Source organism: Triturus cristatus, chromosome 12, assembly GCF_964204655.1.
Source record: "Triturus cristatus chromosome 12, aTriCri1.1, whole genome shotgun sequence".
Classification (NCBI taxonomy): domain Eukaryota; kingdom Metazoa; phylum Chordata; class Amphibia; order Caudata; family Salamandridae; genus Triturus; species Triturus cristatus.
In genome coordinates, this window is record NC_140595.1 from 130230904 (window position 1) to 130249803 (window position 18900).

At 42.0% G+C, this 18900-nt stretch overlaps 1 protein-coding gene across 3 annotated transcripts in view; it reads left to right on the forward strand.

Annotated features, from left to right (window-relative positions):
• Window positions 1-18900, forward strand: part of LOC146772876 (sodium/potassium-transporting ATPase subunit alpha-2) — a 348828-nt gene that overhangs the window by 183037 nt on the left and 146891 nt on the right. For all 3 annotated transcript variants that reach the window (XM_085637734.1, XM_085637735.1, XM_085637736.1), the window contains exon 2: window positions 478-582. In XM_085637734.1, the coding sequence (XP_085493860.1) occupies window positions 478-582 (105 nt within the window). The remainder of the gene's footprint in view (window positions 1-477; window positions 583-18900) is intronic.

The window sequence follows — 18900 nt, forward strand, 5'->3', positions numbered from 1 at the left end:
CGTAAACAAAGCGCTTGCCCAAGCACAAATGGGTTTTACCAATGTTCAAACCTACAATGTGTACAAATCTACAATATATTGTATATATTTAGATATACAATAACTATTTGTGAAATGTGTCTAACATAAGGAGAGGTACGTGTGTGCTTGTGGTGGCAAGAATGTGGGCAGTGGAAATTACTATCACTGTGATTAACTATGTATTCCATGGCTTAGTTTACTGATTGTCAACTTGCAAGTTAACCTATGAATTGCAAGCTTACCTTAAATCATAGAGTGTGCCACTGGTTTTTGAGGTATTGCCCTAATCGGTTTATGACTTGTCTTGTTAGTATGGCACATAATCTCTCGCCTTCTCATGGCAGGATCACTGTGCTTGTAGAGAAATTATCTTGCAGCTTCACTTTTGGAGTGCGATGACTGGTGAAAAGTCTCTTCCATTCTGTTAACTCAGTGTTTGTTTCTTTTTCATCACAGGAAGGACGCGAGTACTCGCCGACAGCAACCGCGCCAGAAAATGGAGGTGGGAAAAAGAAACAGAAGGAGAAAGAAATGGCTGAACTTAAGAAGGAGGTGACAATGGTAAGGAGGGTTTGATTTAAATATCTTTGAGGCTTGGACTCTAATTAGTCAAACCTTCAAGGGTTTTTTGTCTCTATTTTACTTGTTTTTTTTTAAATGCTCAAATCTATCTATCTATCTATCTATCTATCTATCTATCTATCTATCTATCTATCTATCTATCTATCTATCTATCTATCTATCTATCTATCTATGTCTATCTGTCTGTCTGTCTGTCTATCTATCTATCTATACGTCTGTCTGCCTTTCTATCATCTGTCTATCTATTAGTTTCTATTTCTGTTCTGCAATTGGTCCAGCCATCTGCTTATCGTTGACCATTACATTGATTGGTTCGCCATGGATTGTTAAGTAGTAAAGCTGAGGGTAAGGATTTCAACATGGACTGAATGTGTCTGAACATGAGTATGAGCGGTGAGAACAAACCTTTCAGGGGGCGTTACCGTGAGGCTGAGGCAGGGTTAGAGGTGTGAATATGGTCCTAAGGGGTGTGTACATGTATTGGAAGTGTGTGCTCATAGTTTTCACAGTGGTGTAAGCTTGGACATGCTGTGCCTGAACATATGTATTAGGGATGTAGACATGGGTTTACAATCTGACAGTTTTGAACATGGGTTTGAGACCTTTTTAATACAATCTAGTGGTGAACGGACTAGATTTAGGTAAGCTTGAGATACATTTTAACATGGGTTTTAAGGCGGGGGTGAACAAATGTCTGAAGATTTTTTCAACATTAATTGAGGAAATTTGATCAAGAGATTGAGGCATCTGAATGAGTAGGAGGGATATGGATCAAGAGAATGAGGGATCTGAACGTGTAGGAGGGATATGGATCAAGAGAATGAGGCATCTGAATGAGTGAGAGGGATATGGATCAAGAGAATGAGGCATCTGAAGGAGTAGGAGGGATATGGATCAAGAGAATGATGGACCTGAATGAGTGGGAGGGATATGGATCAAGAGAATGATGGAGCTGAAGGAGTAGGAGGGATATGGATCAAGAGAATGAGGCCTCTGAAGGAGTAGGAGGGATATGGATCAAGAGAATGAGGCATCTGAATGAGTGAGAGGGATATGGATCAAGAGAATGAGGCATCTGAAGGAGTAGGAGGGATATGGATCAAGAGAATGATGGACCTGAATGAGTGGGAGGGATATGGATCAAGAGAATGATGGAGCTGAAGGAGTAGGAGGGATATGGATCAAGAGAATGAGGCATCTGAACGAGTAGGAGGGATATGGAAGCGAAAGCAGTTTTGAAAACAGCTTTGCTACATTTTAGACCACATTTGAGAGTTTTTCAAAATGTTCCAGCTATTGGAAAACCCAACACAATTTTAGATTGTGAAAGTATATTTAGTGGTTGGAACACAAACTTGAAGTATCTGAAGGCGGATGAACAAGAGTGTTCCATTTGTGAAAAAAAGGTTTTAGGTTTCTACTAATAATTGAAAAATGTGAAGTGAATGAGCTAAGGGCTCTCTATTCAACGCCAGGCCGTAGCCAGGAGTATTTCTATTGGTGGCAGGCCCACTATTAATGACAATAGGAAAGATTGTGACGTTTTCAAAGAAAATTTCAATGTTTGTAACATTTAAAAGTACACAATTCATGCTCTTTCATTTTTCTTATAATTGTGGTGTTCTTCAACAAAGAATTTATGGGGAAATAGACACAAGTACATTTTGAAGTTCCTTCTGTCTGAGGCAATGGTGAAAACTGAATAGCATTTCATTACTGCTTCAGAGCAGGATTGTGGGCTTGTTGCTAAAAGAAACCTTTAAAATGCTTATAAAAAAGAGTGAAGTAATCAATTTTAACCTGCATTAAACCTGTACAAGATGTGTAAATGGACCCTTGTATCTCCATCGCACACTAGCAATCCTCTATAATTAAATAAGTGCAAATTTAATTAGGTCTGGCGTTAGCCAAGACCTTTTGATTTTAAGAAAATTATCAATATAAATACTTATATGAATTTTCAGCTAGCCCATTTCATCCATGTATCTGTTGTTAAGTCATTTACATTTCTTCCATACACCACTGTATACAGCAAGGGGCAGCCCACTTCAGGTATTTTCTATCTTCAATGTGGGTGATAGTTTTCAGCTTTTTCTCATTGAGCACAATCACAAACGAGAACGCTTCCTTCAGTGTCAGGTACTTCAATAGCAATGTGTGCTTTTTTTAGACCCCATAAATATTTTTGCTTTTAGCTCATGATTTATTTCATATTGGGAAAGGCCCAGCATGTGCCCCAAGTGTAAAGTTTCACAAACCCAATGTCTAAACAAAGCATGCATTGGCAGTGTCAAAAGTCTGCCAACCAGTGCCAGACCTAATGGCTTTGCCAATGCTTGTTTTATGTGAGACTGGCATAATTTTGCTCTGCAGGTTTATAAAATACACATTATTATTAGTCAACTTTATGGCACCCATTTCTTAACCTCAGAAGCATAAAAGGCTGATATTGTCATGGTGTGATTCTAAAATGCCGAAATCCAGATGAGTAAAGATTTCGTCAGAGGCTTAATCTTCTCGATGGGCTGTCTAACTCATTTATCAATAGCTGAGTGCTCTATTTTATGTGTATTTTAGTCATAGTAAATATTGGGCATATTCTCAATATCTCCTCAACAACCCTGGTTCCTCCTGCTTGAAAGGTGAAGCTATGGTACCCCTACAATTAGTCTCTCTGAAGTCTCTGCACCTGCTGTTGTTGCCTCCTAAAAACCCTTTAAGATCTTCTGGCCTTGGAGATCCAAGGACAGACACACATCCACAGCCCAAAGACAGGTTTCAACAAAGACCATCTACCTGTCCTTACCATTTTATGCCTAGAGGCGAACTACAAAATAGTTTAGATGACATGTAGAGAACAGAGTACCTCATTACTCTATTAGTTTAAAGGAGGAACTGAACATAGATACTTAATCATTTGTGCTTTGTGAAGGAAAAGTTCCAACTTTTACTTATGGTCCTAGACTCCTTGTCGGCTCGGTCCCACTGTTCCAGGTTAGTCCCTGTTTCAGGTCATTGTTCACTTTGCTCTTGCATGCTATTATCATCCAAGAGTAGAGGTACCTTCACCCTCCAGTTCTCCATTTGTTCAGTGCCTATCAGAAGATGCAGTACTGCTGAGTGTGTCTGGAAGGCCAGGCAGTAGCGTGCGTGGGAGCTACAACTTCTGCCCAGGATTATCCAAGTGATGTGGCAGGCATACGGAGAAGTGCTACGTCTTATTACCTGTATGATTTGCTCACCTGCCCTGCAGATTGGACCAGCAAGTCTTTTATGTCATGGGCTGGGAAGGACAGGCAGGAAGGCATTGGTCCATGCTACACCAGTGTCTATGTGCTGGGGTGCGTCTGGGACAGGCTCTCTTCTGAGTCTCTGCCAATGAGCTGCCAATCAGTAGGAAATGGATTCTGCGTGTTCCTGCCAGTGTTCCATCATGTGATTTGCCAGAGAGAGACAGCCATAGTGACAATTAATGACTAGCAACTCAATGGCTGCTTGGCTCTGTCTACCGTCTTTGTTTGACAGATTCTGTTTACCAAGGAGTCAGGATGAAGGACAAAGTCCTGCAATTGCCCCGTGTGCTTGGGCTAAAGGCCACTACATGCCTCACAGTGGACCGATGGCAGAAATGTTAGCCCGCTGTCTCGAATAGCAGTCTGTAGCAGCAGGTCACAGAATCAGACACTAGACCAGCAGTTAAATTAAATATTGAAGCATCACAAAAAGGTAGTAGTAAACCACTGTGGGAAACTGAGGCCCACTATTTGGTAGAATGAAACAATAAATGGAGTAGCCAAGCCTGACTCAGCGCCTTGTTAGCCACAACCTTGTAGTTACTACCAAAGGTCATTCAACACAATAGTGTGGTGTTTGAACCTAAGGTACTTGAATAGTAGAACAGTTTACGTTTTTGTACTTGGTTTATATATTTTAAGATGTGTGAGGGTTGTGAACCATAATGTGAGTGTTTTGTGCCTTTAGTTTGAGGGCTTTAAACCATACTTTTAGGCAGTGGTTCTTAACCTGTGGTCCGAAGACCTATGGGGGGTCTGGGAGGCCTACGCATGGGATAAGCAACTGTTTCACAAAATCTAATATTATTAAATGGACGAATTACAATGAATAAAGAATATACAAATCAAGAAGTGAAATTGAAAATTAGAAAGCCTTTTCTATATTCGAATGTGAATTAAACAAAAAATGTATTTTCTGTATTTAGAATTTGTTTGGTGTATGCTTGTTTCTATATTTCTGTATATTGTTTTGGAGTTCAAATCATAGAAATTACTTAGGTTGGGTGACCTGGCTTCCAATAATGACTCAATGGGGGTTTCCCAGATTCCAGTAATAAATGATTCAGTGGGGGTCCACAGAAGTCAAAAGGTTAAGAGCCGTTGATTTAAGGTACTCCAGCATAATCTAACTTGAAGGGCTGAATACTCACTTGAGGGGGTTGTAAATAAATGCCACGGAGAACCAAGAGTTTTCAATTATGGTACATGTTTAATGGTTGGAGAATTGGTTTGAGAGTTTTAACATGGTCTTGAGGAGATTGAAAATGGTTTATGACACAATTGAGTATTCTGAATATGAGTTTGAAGGAGGTGAACATGATTCATCACACATAAACCCAAAATATGAGAGGATAAAAGCAAGTTTAGTTTTTATGAATTTAGATCACATGCATAGGCCATTTACTGATTGACATGTACTAAATAATGTTGAATATTTGTGTGAATTTGTTTTAAAATAAGGCCTCTTCTTTGTATCAAAAAACGAAATAGTGATCTGTAGCAATTCCATATGCTTGAATATAGGTTTGGACTGTTTGCTGTTTAACCAAGGTCACAATTGAATATCCGTAATCATCAAACGAGCTACACCAGTAAGACCGATGCCAAGCGCTATGTATCATATAGCAAAGGCGATTATGGCGACAAACTCACTAGTGCCCTCACTATGTGACTCTGTCAGGAACATCATTTCCTTATGTGGTTGCTTCTCCAGTACCCACCTGTTGTGGATTGTGAAACCCTACCTCAGCACAAGATGATCTTATATTAGCTGGGAGGGAATTCCTGAATGACTCCAAGTGAGGAGAGCATTGTTTCTAGTCTTTGTACTTCTCAAGAAACCTTTTTCACCTCCACTGTCCTCTATGACACTCCACTCTACAACACTCCTCTCTGACACTCTACTCTATGAAACTGTTCTCTGTGTCACTCTACACCACTCTGTTCTACAACACCCCACTCTACGACACTCCTCTCCACTATATGCCACTCTACACCACTCACCTCTATGCCACTCCACTCTATGCCACGGTACAACACTCTACTCCACTCTATGCCACTCTACTCTACGATACACTACTCTATGACACACAACACACTACTCTACTTTGCAACACTCCACTCCACTCTATGCCACGCCACTCTAGGCACTCTATGGTGCTCCACTCTACGAAACTCTACTTTACAGCACTCCACTCTACTCCACTCTAAAACACTCAATTCCACTCTATGCCACTCCACTCCACTCCTCCCCCTCTCTACTCCCCTCCACTCTATGACACTCTATTCTACTACACACCTCAAAACTTTACTCCACTCTGCGCAATTGTCTCTACGCCACTCCACACCACTTCACTCCACTCTATACCACCCCACTCCACACTACGATACACTACTCCACTCTATGCCACTTGCTGTATGTCTCTCCTCTGTACGCCCTCTCCACTATATGCCTCTCCTCTCTATGCCACTCTACACCACTCCACACTACACCACACCAATCTACGCCACTCCACTCAACTCTGCTCCAGTCTACAGCACTCCACTCTGCTCCACTCTACACCACTCCACACCACTCCACTCTACTCCACTGCACTCTACTAAAATTTACTCCACGCCGCTCCAGTCTACCATGCTCCACTCTTCGACACTGTCCTCTATGACACTCCACTCTACAACACTCCTCTCTGACACTCTACTCTATGACACTGTTCTCTGTGTCACTCTACACCTCTCTGTTCTACAACACCCCACTTTACAACACTCCTCTCCACTCTATGCCACTCGACAACCCTCTACTGTACTCCAGTCCACGACACTCTGCACCACTCCTCTCTACGCACTCTACTCCACTCTACCGACTCCACTCTACCCCACTTCATGACACTCCACTCTCCTCTACACGACAGGTTTATAGCCATTCTGAACATGAGCCATGCTAATGTACGACATGGCTAAAACACATAGGTAATACCAATAGCTTCTGCATAGGCGAGACCTATTGGCTTTGCCAATGCTCGTTTTAAAAGCAACCCACATCAAATAAAGTTATAGGGGCTGCTTGATATCTCTTTTTCCCTGTTCGGGAAGACGTTGTGGTGGGGTAAGGTATTGTTCATTTGGACCACCGCCTGCTGCCCCCGAGGCCACAATCATGATTCATAAAGGGGAAGGTGTTTTAGGGACGGTAACTCTACAAGGGTATCCAACTGCAGCCACAAACCACTGACACATTCCCCTCCATATCACAAATAGGAGAGGACGCCCCCTTCAAGCTCCCTCCTATCAACGGTTCGAAAAGGATCCCAGAAGCCCTTTTAAGAGCTGCAAAGAATTTCCCGACTCATAAAAGGGCTTTTGTGCATTAACATAAGCCATTGTGTGCTCGCGAAATCACATGGTTTGTGATAGCAAGTGGTTCAATCCAGGAAGAAAGATAAAATATCTGTGTACATGTTTAGAAACACGTTACGCTACTACAATTGAAATGTCTACTTCTGAACTGTGTGCACTTGGAGATCTCACCGCGTTCACGGTGGAAAGAAAGACAGTCGCTTCAGCTGCTTCTCCTCAAATGATAAAATATGATTTGCAACACGAGGACATGATCAGGAGAAGACACCTAAGTACAAAAGACATATGCAACCTTAATGGCTTGTAGAGTTGTCTGTGTACACATTGTCACCTTGAACATATATTTTACACTCAAGATAGAACTCTTAAGTGGAAAGAGCACTTTAGTTTTTTTTGTCTGAGATACCACGGAGCAGGCTCCCCTTACCATATGGTCACATCACAAGCCAGTTCATTTGTTGTTTCTCTCTTTAATGTTCTGACACCCATGGGGGCAAAAAGCAATTCCAACCAACTCCCGCAGTCACTTTGACCTCGTGCTGCGACCAGATGTCTTATGACTCTTTCTAGACAAGCATTTCATCGAACCAGATGCGACTTGCTGTGAAGGTCCCCAATATGTCAGTGATCAGCAGTTCTCAGTGAATGATGGGTCTTGGTCTGACTTTCAACTATGGAGGTCTGGCTCCAGGCATCTGGTCAGCCATGTGCTGGATAAGGCTGGAGTGTGTGCCTTTGTGAGGACCTCAAAGATCATGCCTAGCATTTAACCTCTGGAGTGAGGGCCGTCTTATGCCATCAGAGGCCGAAGGAGGCCGGGCTGGGCCACCGCTCTTGGCTGGTGCACCGAAATATTAGTCCTCAAGTGGGTAAGAGATATGCTACCAGAAACCTCAAGTTACTTTGTTATAATATTTTTTTTGATTGATTCCCTGTGACCTTGCTGCCCTTCGCCAAAAAACCTGCCGCGACCTGGACAAGAAAGTCAGAAGTATTGTGGACTCGAGGTTTCAGTAACTCAGTTGTACTGAATAGTCCTTGGATGCCCACATTAGGGTGGGAGAATCTAACAGGCGGCTGAAATAGATAGCAGTCTAGGATTATTGGGAAGTTGGAAAAAGATAAACTGGGTTGTGACTGTAATAATACGCTGTTGGCTTGGTTCAGTTTCTTTTTCTTTTTGTCTAACTTTGCCTGATATGATATCGAAGGGCAAAGATTAAGTATTTTAGCCACATTGCATTTGGGATTGTAGCCGGTAAAACCGAACAATACTGTTGTGGGGGTGGTGAGAAGATTCATTTGGTATAACAAAAGGGATTATTTAATCATGAGTAAATGGAAGGATGCTGCTGGCAAACTTGACAATTTATAATAAGAGCAGAATTACTCTTAAGTCATGAAATAGAACTTGCAGAAAGAAGCTTGTCACTTGACCCCTCAAAACTTCCAACGTATAGGCAACCTGGTTTACATACTCCACCTAATGTTGTATATCGAAATGTGACCACCCGTATTGCAACCCCCCCTCTTGTTCAGAACAATCCTGTTTTAGATTTAACGTCAAGCGCTGAGGGGAGTTCTAACGTGGATGAATTGGTGACCCACGGAATATCAACAAGACTCCGAGCTGTAAAATCAGTGGGAACAACAAAAGAAAGAGCCAAGAATGTACAGAGGAGAAAAGAATCTGTGAAAAGAAAGGGAAATGTGGGGGTACAGGGAGAACAAACAAAGGGGATACCAATGAACCAGAATATGAGGAGATCTTATGCAGGACCATAGGAATACAAACTGATATAGACAATCCCCCCTGTTTAGGTAATGCTAATGAGCTAGTTGGGGCAGTAGAGCAAACTGTGGCGGATATTTTCAAAACTGCTTTAGATTCTGTACGGGCCCAGATAAACGACTGCATGGACATTAAAATGAGGGCTATGGATTGTAAAGTTGATCAGTTAAATATGATCATAGCTCAATTAGGCACCATGATTGGGGATGGGAATAGAACAATTGAAGAAGGGGCAAAACTTCTAGCTGAATTCAGGACCGTGGAAATTGAAAGTGACAAATCCGGTAGTGATAAACCAATTCTAAAACAACTGAGAACTGAAGCAGCAAATAGTATTGGGATTGCAGGAAGAATAGCAGAGCAATAGGGGATATAGAGGTATATAGGAAGACTGACACCGACCTGATAATAGAATAGACCACTCCGAAAAGGATGTATGTCGTTACAACGCACACTTTACAACGCATGCACTTACAACGCATTTTTTACAATGCAAAATCCATTACAACGCATTCCATTACATAGCATGACACTACAACGCATTTTTAAAAACTACCTTTACAACGCATTCCATTACAACGCATACTACCTTTACAACGCATACCATTACAATGCATAATATTAAATTGCATTTGAGGTAAGTATTAGATAGTATAGGGGTAAAAATTACTTTTCTAACTCCATGGGGGTGCAACAGTAGGGTAAGTGTTGGATAGTATAGGGGTAAAAATTACTATTCTAACTCCAGGGGGTGCAACAGTAGGGAAAGTGTTGGATAGTATAGGGGTAAAAATTACTATTCTAACTCCAGGGGGTGCAACAGTAGGGTAAGTGTTGGATAGTATAGGGGTAAAAATTACTATTCTAACTCCAGGGGGTGCAACAGTAGGGTAAGTGTTGGATAGTGTAGTGTAATATTATGCGTTGTAATGGTATGCGTTGTAAAGGTAGTATGCGATGTAATGGAATGCTTTGTAAAGGTAGTTTTTAAAAATGCGTTGTAGTGTCATGCTATGTAATGGAATGCGTTGTAATGGATGTTGCGTTGTAAAAAATGCGTTGTAAGTGTGGTGCGTTGTAAAAGTTGCGTTGTAAAGGTTGTTCCCCCTCCGAAAAGGCTAGCTCTAGGGTACGAGTGTTCAGCCCAAAGGGGACTGATTTAATCCCAAACCCTGATGTTCTAAAGTTACCCCCCGCCGCATGTCCCTACGTCCTGATAGTAGCTGGCGTCCCAGCCCTGAGAAGGGAGCAAAATGAAACCTGGCATAATCTTAGAAACAAAGCCATAGATTGGCTTTCCAAATATAAAAAATTAAATCCCCACAAAATGAACGAAATCTTAATGATACGCAGGGTAGGTTGGGTGGGGGACTCCGCAAAAGACATACAGGGAGATTGCATTGTTATAAACTTCAGGCGTCCTCACATAGTTCGTAACTTGCTGAGAGCATACGAGGAGACACTAACACAGAATACTAGCATCCACGCCCTCCCCTTGGGTTACTTTTATAGACCGGGTAGTACAGAAATAAGTTACAATCATGGTAATACTTCATTCCCCCACACCCTCAATAGCTTCCAAGAGTTATCATCCCTAGAGGCTGTTGATTGACTGCAAGTGCTAAATGTTCCAGCTGAGGAAATACCGGCAATATCTACAGTGAGAGGGCAAGAGGGGAAAATCAAGGCCCCAATTACTATGTCCCTGGATACAAATGAAGATGAAAAAGAGCGGGATAGGGGTGGGAATTCACTAATTACCCAATTACCAACAGTGAGTAAGGCAGAGGAGCTCCCATTGGTAAAGGTGGCAAAAAACACAAGTAACAAGCCGATAGATGAACCCAGGATATCCACAAGTGCTGATAATCTTGTGGAACTAAAATAATCTCATGGAATATAGCGGGTCTCGGAAGGAACGTTAGCGATCCTGAGTGGAATGATTACATTGGAACAAGTGATATTTGTCTCCTGCAGGAGACTTGGGTGATAAAGACCCCACACAGAGTAGGGTATAGAACATTTTGTGTAGACGCAGTCCAATCAGTAAGAGGAAGGCCCTCGGGGAGCCTTGTAATATGGGTGAAAGTAACCCTTGATGTTAGAATTACCCAATTATGTACTAGATCTTTTGACATACTTGGAATAAAAATAATAACAAAGGATAGAAGGGCGCTGCACCTATATAATATTTACAATAGACCAGGCCCAGTTTCTAAGGAGTCATTAATAATAGAACAAATGGACTCTATTTTAAACTCACTAGACGCAAGAACAAGTGTAGTAATAGGTGGCGACTACGAACCTATTACAGGGCTCGGAAATATTTGTGATGACGAAGACAGCGCTAACAACATCCCTACATTGTATAACACTAACCCGGTCCCATGTACTGTGTTAGCGCTCCAGATCATGAGAGTAGTGGTTGGGCACGGCCTGAGAGCATGTAACGGTCGTTTGCCATCAGACACACCAAAGGCCCCTACATTTTGCAGAAGTAATTCCCAGAGCAAAATAGACTACATAATGGTATCTTTTGATATTTGGTCTTATGCAGTAGACTTAGAGATCATGCCTAGAATAGAGAGCGACCACCGTCCGCTCCAGCTGTTACTTCATAATGGACTATTTTCTAGTGTAATTAAGAGCAATGAGACAACCCATATAAGCTCTGATGATGTTTTAGTCAGCAACAACCGTCGCTCACTAAAATGTGCATTTATGTTGGAGCATGGTGAAGTATTGGCAGGCATTTACAACACATTTGCCAATATTTTCTGTAGACATATGACCACACCGTTGGAGGGAAATACATTTTTAGACTTACACAACGGGTTTTTTAAAGCTCTCGTCCCATTGGTAACCAAGATGCCAAAAACGCCGGTGGAGATGTAAAGTCTATGGTGGGAGGGAAATCCTGGTATAATATGGATTGCCGCAATGCTAAGGCTGAACTGCTCCAAGCTATAAAAAATAATAATTTGGTTAATGTAAAAGATGCCAGACTTAAATACAGGAAAGTACAAGAGAAGGACAAAACATCATGGGACGATGAGAATTTGTCAGATTTTCTCACTGCTGCCAAGAATAAAGACCAAATGACCTTCTGGAGACTAGAGGCTAAAGGAAATAAAAAAGCAAAAGAAACTAAGGATGTTTATCTCGATGAGATTACTTGGACTGAGCACTTTACCAAGCTATACGGCACACCAGAGAAGGGTAGGGCACTACCAAAAGATGGGTTATTGCAAAGTCCAAGTGAAGCCAATTTAGATTTTGATCTAGAGGAAACAACACTGGCTATTAACCTAGTCAAAAACGGGAAAGCACCCGGACTAGATAAAATCCCGGGAGATTTGTACAAGCATGAAACTAGCGTCTGGGGCCGCTATATCAACTGTCTATGTAATGCTGTAGCCGCTGGTGCAGATCTTCCGGAGACATGGAGGGGGGCGGAAATCGTTACAATTTTTAAAAAGGGCAATAGGAGCGATCCTGCAAACTATCGCCCAATTAGTTTAATCTATATCTTACAAAAGATTTATGCAAGACATATTTTAAATCGTATGAACATATGGATTGAGGAAAACTCAGTCCTTTCAAAGTTTCAGGCAGGGTTCAGATCAAAAATAAGTACTTTAGATCAGGTCTTTAGGTTTTGTTGCCTATGCTGGAAGTATGTAAACATAAGAAAGGGGCATTTATATGTAGCCTTTGTAGACCTTAGGGCTGCGTTTGATCTCAGTCCCCGCGATCTGTTGTGAGAGTCACTAAGCAGCCAAGAACTGCTAGCTAATCTTTTACAACAGATTATGAGACTGCATGCAAACAACTATGCTAAGGTTAGGTGGGGCCCGGGGGGCGAACTAAGAAGCCCAATCCCCATAAATAGGGGGGGTTCGTCAAGGTTGCGTATTGGCACCCACGTTATTTTCACTGTTCGTCAACGACATTCCATCCTTTTTAGAGGGCTGTAATAATGATGCACCAAAGTTGAGGGGAGAAAGGACACCAGCCCTCCTTTTCGCTGATGATACCATATTAATATCGCAAACACCCAAGGGACTACAACGTCTAATAAATTCGTTCCAAACTTACTGTAGCATAAAAGGCCTTGAGATACATGGCCATAAAGCCCCACAAATCCTTTAGGGAAAATGTGACTCTAGATGGTCAAAAGTTGGAATACGTACAGAATTTTAACTACTTGGGTGTTTCCCTGGATTTCAAATTATCGTGGAAAACCCAAATAGAAAAAAGCAAAATTACTCTAACTCAAAACATGCTCCCAATTATGAAAAGACATGGGAACAGTCTTAGCAAAGCTGTTTCACCAGCATTAGAGGTATTTAAGTTTAAAGCCCAATCGGCAGCATTATATGGAGCCGAATTATGGGGAACCTCGTGTAAAAAGGTGTTTGAGGTTGCTGAAAATAAATTTTATAGAGCATTGTTAAGACTGCCTGTACGTATGCCACTTATACCAATTATACTTGATCTGAACATAAAACGTACTGACCATCACGCCACCCTGAGGCCCTTGATGCTTTGGGTAAGACTCTTGTCGACGCCTGAGTTGCTAGACTACAAGGAAGGTTTAGTAGAAATAATGGAATTGGATAATAACAACAGTATTATATGGCTTAAACATGTTTGTATCTGGCTAAAAAGGATTGGCTTGTCACACTTCTGGGATGATCCATCCACATTAGCTCAAAATTCGAAAAAGGTTTTGAAATCATCATTTTGGGCATACATTGGATACAGTATGTTAAATGAAAGAGCGAGTGGAACTTTAACAAGTACGTTTCTTACGTCCTAAGATAGTGCTTACTTCGAGCAATTTTTGGATGAAGTATACCCACCACTTGCTAAAACATTATATATGAAATATAGATATGGAGTACTGAGTATAAATACTAATGTAGCAAGGTGGTCAAATGCTCATATTGAGAAGAAAGATGATTTATGCACTCTATGCCCAGGCAAAGCCAGAGAAGATGAGTCGCACATCCTGTTTTTTTGTCCTGCTTATGCTGTAGCCAGAAAAAGATGGATCAAACCGATCTGACTAAATTTAGGTGTGAGATCACACAAAGAGGCGGAAAGGATCTTAAGAACCGACACTAGCCAGGTTATTAGCTTTGGTATCAGCAAGTTTTTCCTAGCAACATATTTTGTACGAACCAAAGTGGGATTGAAACTTTAAAGAAATCTTGCATTGTGATGTAAATGATTAAAACAGTAGAGCAGCTCCAAATGAAATGATATTGCTAATTGTACTGCTTAAGATTCAAAAGTATATATATATATTAATTGTCTAAATGTTTTATCTTTTGACTGACTGTGGATTTAATCTCGAATACCATATGCATTTTTATTCATCATGCCTTTTTAATTATTTAAGTTTTGGTTTTAAATGTAAGGATTATATACCCCCACCGTGTCTCCTTTTAAAAATTACTTGATTGAACTTCTACTTGGCACTAGTAATAATATCAGTCTATGTTTTTTTCCATCTGTAAAGGTTTTTATGTATCTTTTATGGTTCTAATGTACCGAAATAAAGATTTTGAAATGAAATAAGGACAAATATTGCTTCACAAATATATGTAACTGGAATCCAGGTCTGTGCTTGAGATTTGGAATAAATCCTGGGGCGCTGATTCCAGCTCGACTGCTCACTGCAGATCACATGTGTTGCAGTTCTAAGGAGCTGAAGATCCAACAGATTCAATCTCAAGTTCATGCGGCCGTGTGCTGCTCAGCAGTCTGCTGATCTGGTATGCGTGTTGGAAAAGCGATATATAGTTGTCGGCAGCTTTTGCCACCAGCTGCCCAAACACAGGGGCAAGAAGGAGAACAGTGACAGGAACATTGTCTTCCTCATTGTGACCTACCTGCACCGTTTCAACCAGAATCCACGCTCGCCTTCTTCAGGTCTGATGTGAATGCCCAGAGGGTGCGCTGGGATCATGTACAGGGAGGTGAAAGGGAAGTCTGAGGTTTGGCAAAGGGTGTGGAGGGCTGCAGAGGGCCTGCATAGCACAGATTAGGTGTGCAGTGTGGCATGGGAGAGCCAAGTGCACATAAGAATGCAGGGCATCGCTGATGGTATGCACGGCTGGGCTAATGTTTGCAGAATCTCTTGGCATGGCGTGGATACATTTCTAAAAAGCATGCTTGTGGGTATGCACAACATGTCTAAGGGATCTCTAGAACCTAATAGAGGATGGCTCAGGGTGTGCAGGTGGTAGCAGCTGTGGGTGCACAAGCTGGGACTGGATGTGTTCGAAGTGTAGCTGAGGATGTGCATGCAGTGAGTTAATGTGTGCAAGACATGTCTGAATGGTGTCACGGGTAGCGTAGCATGACTGAGTGTGCCAAAAGTGACTGGTTCAAGGCTTCCATGGCATGGTTAGAAATGGCAGTCTGCTTGAAACTCAATTTGTTGTACATTAATATATTGGACTATTCAATGTTGCTTTGTGCTTCTAAAATGCATGTGGTCTACCAATAAAAGAATCTGAATTTCTAGTAGTGCTAGTTGCAATATTCCCTGTGCTCGTTCACTCAAGTGTACATCAGCCTCTGTGCCTTGTGCTCTTAAAGAACCGTCAAGGCACGTGGAACGCTTTATAGCTTTATTATTAATATTTTAATTTTTTAACTTTATTTTGAATTTTAAACAACCATACATAGAACAAAGACAGTTGTGTAATTGGCATTTCACAGACTAAACATAATCATGAAATGCAAAAAGTGAGTTGCCAGAATCAGGCATTCAGGGCTACCAGTATGTTGATAGGGTACAGAGCAGTACAAGCAGGTCTTACAGTCCTAGATACATACATTACAGGGTAAATACAGCTCCCCTGGAGAGGAGACACACCAACACTCCCCTCGATCCAGCCTATCGACAGACGCCACTGCTCCTATCTGTACCGCCCCAGACTGCCCCACACCTTGTGAAGGACGTGTGTTCAGATGTCTTAAAGTTCCGCTCCGCTCACCATTCACTCAGCGAGATTTCGGCTTACTCTCCCCCTCACCAGTTGCTGCTTCCTCCCTAGCCTGGGATAAGTAAGCCTGATAGCACCCCCAGATTTCCTTCAGAGAACTGCAAATCAGCAAGTATTCACAACAAATACCTGATTGTGTACTGCCATATCTACATGCCAGTCTTTCAGCATTGGGGGCGATCCTCGAGCCCATCTCAGTGTCATTCTACGCCTCACAAGCAGCAAGTTGATGGTCACTTGGTGCCGAATAGAGAACGCGACATCTCTATCGTAACCGAGCAATGCGAGCAAAGGGGTCAACTCCATACGCTGACCAGAAATCTCCTCCAGCACCAGATGCCTGAACCGCCCTATACCCGGGCAAAACCAAGCCACATGGCCATATTCTGCATCTTCTGCCCCTCAATGGGTACACCAAGTGCTGTTGCACAATCCATATCTGAAGAGACGAGCTGGAGTATAATATACTCTATTGAGATATTTAAAATGTAGTAACCGGTGGTGACTATTTAATTACACTGATTTCACAACAGAGTCGCAATATGCCTACTGCTTGTCACTGAGAGTGATACCCAGTTCCCTCTGCCAGTCTAATCTAACCTTTGTGACCCCTGGCCTGCACACCTCTTGTGCAAACGCATAAAGTTTTGCTATAAGTTGCTGTGGATCAGCCGTTTGCAGCCAGTGTGTGAACGCCAGTAGTTCTGGAGGCTCAAGCAGGTCCTCCCCAAGTAAGGCGCGTATCGTGTGGCTAGGCCTAAAATAGTGAAATTGAAACAAGACAGAAGGACTATTGCTTTGATCTCCAACCTGTTCCCAACTATGCATTGCACCATCCTGGAAAAAGCCTCCCATATTGTTCAGATCCACCCCCAGTAGCGACTCGTCGCCCATGCTCCAGTACCAGGGGTAACCATGTGCACCACTTTAGTGGAACATGCGGCGAATAAAGGAGGGATCCGGCCTGTTGCTCAAACACCTGATACCAAGGGTGGACCGACACGTTCAACGGGTCAAGCACATTTTAGTGCCGGACAAACTTCGCAAAGAGCGAACGAGGCAGCGGCAGCGCAAAGGCAGCATCTCACTCAATCCACAGATGTGGTAGGTCTTCCGGACCATGCAGGGATGCTCTATACCTAAATGCAGGTTACCATCTACACAGCATTCTGATCACTGTTGGTGCTTGTTACTTCAATACAGTATACTTATTTAAGGAAAACATGCTTTGCAAAGCAGCATAAAAGAAGGAACAGAAAATGGAACTCTACTTGTGTATTTGGGGTAGAAGTAACCCATAAAATAACACAATATACCAAGTCAGTGTTCACAGAAAATAAGCTTTCTAGCCACGTGGAGTCCTCATACAATGCCTGCTCAACAGTTCAATTTAAAAGCCAGGCTCGATGGAGTCAAAGATTTCCATGGTGGCGGAGGTGATAAACCAGAGGTTAAATCCTAAACCGATTTGTCAAGCAAGTGGATTTACAATATGTCATATTTTGAAAAACACTGGCTTTGTATTGTCTTTACAGAACTGGTACATCACAAATGAGTGAACAAAAGCTAAAGGAAGTATGCTTGGAACGTTCCATTGGATGTTTTCTCAAAGGGGAGCATGCACTCAGGGCCAGACTGGGGACCAAAACCAGACCTGGCAAACTGCTCGGCTGGCCACCGGGGAGGGGAGGGCGTTGCGGCTGGGCTGTTTGTTAGGGTCGGTTTCAGCCGATTTTGTTACAGGGGGCGATTTTGCAGGTCCCCGGTAACAAAAACGGCCTCCCAGGGGCCCAATACCGGCCCCCACCCTGGCGGCCCACGGGGGAAATGCCCGGTGCCCGCTATGGCCAGTCCGGCCCTGCATGCACCCTTCACCGAAGGAGACCTCTTTTAAAATCTCTTATGGGGTTTGGCCCAACTCTATATCTGCTGGGTGTGATCTGTGGTAAATCTGTAGGCACTGGTTAAGTCTGATGCTCGGTTGTGCCATTCATTGTTTTAGTCTGGCTTCTCACTAAAAGTATAACTACTTTTGGAGTGCCTTATCATATTTATTGTTTCCATTCGTATACCTTATTTCGGTTGATAGACCATAAAAGTGTGTGTGCAATAATCATACAATACATTAAAACAATCATTATAAAAATACACCTTAAAATAATCAGCGTGATCCTAGTTGCAACCAATACAATTAGTCTGCCTACACCCCATTAAATACTAAAAAGGGATATACAATATAAGTACTACCCATTTTAAAAATAAGAATATACAATGATAAAGTTTGCCAAACTATACAATCTGTTATCTTCGTTCATTTTAAATTATTTTTAATAATAGGCCCCCTTCTTAGAACACCGTTCTTTTCTCCTCCTCATGCATAACATTCTTAAATTAGATATCCTATTATAGTTGTACATATTAATGTTTTTTTATGTTCTCTTAAGTTCATTCAATTTTGTAATACAATCATTTAATAGTTTTAACTCATTTGTAGAATGTGTTTATAAATATTTATTCTTTAACTGGCACATGCATCAAGGAAGGCGTTTGCGATTCCTTAAGTGCGATTATTAAGGAATTGCAATTAAGGAATCGCAAAAGCCTATGCATGTCGGAATCGCTAATAAAAATAGTGATTCCTAAACATTCCTTAATTGCGATTCACAAATTGTGAGTCGCAATTATGGAATAGCTTTCCATTCATTGCTATGGGCCTGTAGGCCCATAGGAATAAATGGGAATTGTATGCTCAATTTGCGAGTACCCATTAGATACTCACAAATTGTGCATGGAATTTCAAGGGTGCAAGGGTGTCAAAAGGACACCCTGTTGCACC